This window comes from Asparagus officinalis, chromosome 1 (assembly GCF_001876935.1).
Source record: "Asparagus officinalis chromosome 1, Aspof.V1, whole genome shotgun sequence".
In the NCBI taxonomy this organism is placed as follows: Eukaryota; Viridiplantae; Streptophyta; class Magnoliopsida; order Asparagales; family Asparagaceae; genus Asparagus; species Asparagus officinalis.
Genome location: NC_033794.1, coordinates 91,169,760 through 91,175,243, shown reverse-complemented (window position 1 = coordinate 91,175,243; position 5,484 = coordinate 91,169,760). Strand labels below are relative to the sequence as shown.

General features: G+C 42.2%; 1 protein-coding gene across 1 annotated transcript; it reads left to right on the top strand.

The window, feature by feature from the left end:
• On the top strand, positions 1,750 to 4,896 carry LOC109837274. The gene is made up of 2 exons (XM_020405444.1): positions 1,750 to 4,629; positions 4,718 to 4,896. Exon 1 carries the CDS (start codon positions 1,750 to 1,752, stop codon positions 4,318 to 4,320), a length of 2,571 nt encoding a protein of 856 aa, XP_020261033.1. The 3' UTR covers positions 4,321 to 4,629; positions 4,718 to 4,896.

Sequence of the window (5,484 nt, the reverse complement as noted above, 5' to 3'; positions counted from 1 at the left end):
CAATTTGTAATATCAAGATTGTTTCCCTGTAACTGGATACCTGCTATATTAGATTGCAAAGATGGTGTATCATGATCTTAGATTTCAGTTTGCTATTATATTTATGAAGTATAACACACTTGTGTGAAGTGGTGGATACAACAAACTTGTTCTGAAGTCCAACGCGTGTACATTTATAATTTGTAAGCACAAACAATTCTAGTGATTCGAGGGGAAATATGTGTAAATCAAACGTTGCATGTATATTGCACTTGAGTACAGTAGAACTAGTCATGATGCTGCATTTGCGTAGAGGGTTTGGGCTCATGAGAGAGTCCGTGTCGCTCCCATGCCGCAGAGGCTCCCATGATGTGGTGAACGTTTAGTCCCCTCAGCGACGAAAATACCCCTATGTCGTATACTTCATAAATATAATAGCAAACTAAGCCTGGTATCGTATATGACTCTTTATATAGTGACGCTCCCATGGCTTTATACTTCAAAATAAGCCTGGTATCGTATATGACTCTTTATATAGTGACGAAAATACCCCTATGTCTCTCTCAAGCAAAACCTACTGGTATATTTCCAAGTAAACAAAAAGGACAAATTTTCAAAACCAACCGTTTTTGGATTTTATTTGTAAAAAACGACCACTTTTGAAAATAATTAGTTTTGGCTCCCCTATAACGTCGCGCTGGCACAGCAAACCCTATTCTTTCGTTCGAAACCCACTCCTTCACTCCCGTGAAGTTGCAGTCAAAAATTCCCAGAGATCGACTCTCTGGGAATGTTCGACTGTAACTCCACGGGAGTTGAACTCCCGTGGAGTTTTGGCTCCCCTATAACGTCGCGCTGGCACAGCAAACCCTATTCTTTCGTTCGAAACCCACTCCTTCACTCCCGTGAAGTTGCAGTCAAAAATTCCCAGAGATCGACTCTCTGGGAATGTTCGACTGTAACTCCACGGGAGTTGAACTCCCGTGGAGTTTTGGCTCCCCTATAACGTCGCGCTGGCACAGCAAACCCTATTCTTTCGTTCGAAACCCACTCCTTCGTTCCCGTTAGCCGCCGCCCCTGTGCCGTCGCCACCGCAGCTAGGATCCGCCGCCGCCCCAGCCTCCGACCGCCGACGCCGACCCAGCCTCCGACCGCCGCCGCCGCCACAGCTCCGACTGCCGCCGCCGTCAGATCTCAGATCTGAGTCAAAAAATCCAAAAAAAAAGGTAAATTCTTCCTAAAAAAACTATACTCTCTAATTTTTGTATACTCTCACTATTTGATTGGGATTATATGTAAAAATCTAGATTTTAGAATTTAATTATGAATTATTTTTGAATTTTGTGAAGAAATCTGAAAATTAGAAGGGAAATTATCAATAAATGTGAAATTTAGTGTGAAAATTATCAATAAATATAAAAATTATCAATAAATGTGAAAATTAGAGGGGAAATTATTAAATGGGAAATTATCAATAATTTTGTGAAATTTGTGAAGAATTAGTGTGAAAATTATCAATAATTTTGTGAAATTAGAGGGGAAGTTATCAATAATTTCGAAAATTATTGTATTTAGATTTTAGAATTTAATTGTGAATTATTTACGAATTTTGTGAAGACGTATTAAATAATTTTGCGTATTTAGAGGTGAAATTATCAATTAATGTGGAAATTAGAGTTACTACCTAAATGTAAAAATTAGTAACAATCAATATTTATTTGGCTTTTCGTGTAATATTGATATTGAATTTTTCACTCTTCAGAGGTAACGATGAATGATCGAATTGTAATTCTCTGTTCTTATGATGGGAAGATTAATTACCTCGAGAATAATATGCCCGTTTATGAAGGAGGCACGACGAGACCGTTGTTCATAACAAAATCGTGTACTTTCGATGATTTGGTTAATGAATTACACAAACTTACATTAACTAACTCACGTGAGTATCACCTCAGTGTGGTTTGCAATTATCCTGTTGTGGAGAACAGAACAAGTGGCATTCAAATATCAAGTGACTACGATATGGGTCTCATTCATGTCTTACACGACGAGAAGCGTTCGGTCGAATTGTTCATTGAAAAACATCAGAGAGATTTGGGCAAATCGTTGAACTACGAAGGAATGTATTCCCGCATGTTGGAGGATCCTGAAGTTGATTCTGTAGGCTTTTTATCTCCTCAACAAGATGAATGTTGGACACAATCACAATACATGAGCGGTCCTTCGTTCGTGGGCACTTCGAATGCTTTCGATACTAACACGGGAATTCAAGAAGATAATGCAAGTGTTGAATCCGAGAATGATGATGAAGAGGAGGGATTACAAATTAATAGCATGACCTTGATAGATCGTGATGACGGGGAAAACCAACATATCGACGGGGCTTATGTTAATAATGAGTATGTCGGCTTAGAGGATCCGCCGCCCGATGAACTTCAAGGAGATGAATGGATTGATAACTCCGCGATGGAAAGTGTTCATATTGGCACTAATAGCGGTGTTGATACACAGGCCGAGGACTTCTCATTCATCAAGGGAGATCTTTACGAGAGTAAGGAGAAATTGATCCATGCTATTCGCACGTATTCCATTACAAAACATGTGAAGTTTAGGCCTACCAAAAATAATACGACAAGCTATAATGTGGTTTGTTTCTATCCCAAAGATGACGATGTCGAAGATAATAGTGGACAACACGACGGCAATGCGAGGTGTCCGTGGAAGCTTAATTCACGCTCGGGTTCAAGAGTAGGTGGGCAATTCAAAATCACGGCATACAATGGACTCCACACTTGTAGCAATCCTCGATTAGAGATGAATAACAAGAATGCGTCCTCTTCTTTTATATATCGATTGATTTTACCGCATCTGAGGGAGGATCTTGATCTAAGGCCGAAAGATATCCGTCTTTTAGTGCATAAAGCCACTAACTTGGATGTATCATATCACAAGTGTTGGAATGCTAGGAGGAAGGCGATGATAAAAATATTCGGGGATAAGGATAATTCGTATGAGATCTTACCTCATTATCTTGAAGCACACAAAAGAGAAAATCCGGGGACTGTCTACGAAGTATCTTCGGACCCCGTTGATGGCGGAGAACGGCGGTTCACCGGTGTATTTTGGGCATTTGGGCCCTGTATTGAGGGGTTTCGATATTGCCGTCCTCTTCTTAGCATTGATGGAACTCACTTATATGGTAAATACAAAGGCGTTTTGCTTGTTGCAACCGGAGTTGACGCGGATGGCGGGTTGTTTCCTTTAGCATTCGCAGTGGTTGATGTTGAAAATACAGAGAATTGGGCTTGGTTTTTTGCATGCATTAGATATCATATCCCTAGTGTGGGGACGCGGCCGATTACATTCATATCCGATAGGATGAAAGGAATTCCAAGAGCACTCCAACGACATTTCCCGTCACCATATGCACATCGCTATTGCTTGCGACATATTAGAGACAACTTCAAGAAGAAGTATGGAAACGCTCAGGTTCAAGACTTACTTTGGCAAGCCGGTTGTGCAACAGAAAAATATGTTTATGAACAAATACGAGAGAGGATCAAGTTCACTTCACGAGCCGCACATGATTGGATCGAAACTAGTTTGGGTCCAAACAATGTTGATAAGTGGGCTTTATGTGAGGATGGCGGTCGACGGTTCTGTATGATGACTACGAACGCGTCTGAGAGCTTCAATGGCGTGCTCAGGGGAGCACGCGGCATGCCAATACAGGCACTAGTTGCTAAAACTTTTTACAGGCTTAATAAATTCTTTGTTCGACGTCGAGAACTTGGTGAAAATATGCGCTCCCAGCTAACACCGAAGGTTGATGAAATGCTAGCGGCTCGGATTGTACAAGCTCGGTCCTTTCAGGTTGTACGATACAGTTTTAATGAATGGGAGGTGCTCGAGGGAATAACCCATAGAGAAAATCGCTCTTACAAAGTCAATATGTTGGTGGATCACACTTGTACGTGCACTTGCAATGTACCGCAACTACAATTGATTCCTTGTTCACATGTTGTAGCAGCTTGCTCCGACCTACAGGGTGGTGCTCGCATTTCACATTATGAATTTGTCGACGCTTGGTATTCTGCATACAACTATCAACAAACCTACAAAGAGTGTTTTCGTCCACCATACGATAGTCGACATTGGACACAAGATGGGCCACGGATATTACCTCCACTGTATAAAAGATCGGCGGGGCGCCCTCGTTCCGTGCGTATTAGAAATAGTATGGATGACGGACGTGAAGGAGCTAGGAGGAGAAATAAGTGCAGTAGATGTGATCAACCGGGTCACAACAAAAATAGGTGTCCAGTTAGTATTAGGCGTTGATTTGTATTATGTATCGTTTTGCACTATGTCATTCGTAGTTGTTATCTTTGAAGCGTATGATACTCGTTATTTGTAATATGTTCTGTATGCAACTCCGTTCATTTCACCCATGCATTTGTATTATGTAGCGTTTTGCACTATGTCCGAACCAATTTGTAATATGCTATGTATGATACTGTGTTCATTGCACTTTGTATATATGCTCATATTTTAATCACAGGTCTATTCATTATGGATCCGGGACCGGAGAATCCCGACGTTTTGTACCTTCAGGCGAGTCATTGTTCAGACCATATTGGTTCGGGAGAGGTAATACGAATAAATTAGATATATATTTCTTCGATTAATGTAATTTTTTAATGAATATACTTAAAACTGATTCTCGTTTTATGTGCAGCCCGTACCAGAGTACACGATGATCGAGCATTCCCATAGTCATTCGGCATGGGTCATAGAGGATGAGAGGGTACTAGCTTTGATCGCTCAGGCCGGTTTTCGACCGTGTTCGACGATTCGTTATATCAGGCTTGATTGGCCGCTTATCACTGCTTTGATTGAGAGGTGGAGGCCAGAGACCAACACCTTTAGTCCGTGCGGCCTACATAGACAGGTGGGTTCAGAGGTGGGATTGCATACAGGATACGAGGCCCACAGCAGTTGACTATACCACGTATATGGGTTGGTATTGGGGTATCACACGTAGATGGATCACGCGTGACCCACAGCCTTTAGCTGGACACATGCCACGATGGATCACGGTGACCCACAGCCTTTAGCTGGACACATGCCACGCCCACCGACAGATAGTTACATCCCTAGTGGGATGAAAGAGAGAGATTACGTAAGTTTCTAAGCTAAATTATAATATTTTTTATTGAGTTGATACTTAATAAATTGTTTACCACGCAGGTCCGTGTTTTAGATAGCATTGATGCTGATATTGATGCGCACGTGACTGAGATTCAGGATCAGGTGGCGTTAGGTCTCCTCAGCAGGATCAAGAAGAGCATAGCGCAGGTGTTCCATAAGACTCACGTCGACGAGTTCGCAGGCCGTGAGGACAGGTCTCGCTCATTTGGACGGGCGTACGCTCGACGTCGACGGCCGCGTGATGATGACGCCGGCACTTCGCATGCCGATGGAGCCGGCACTTCGCATGCCGAT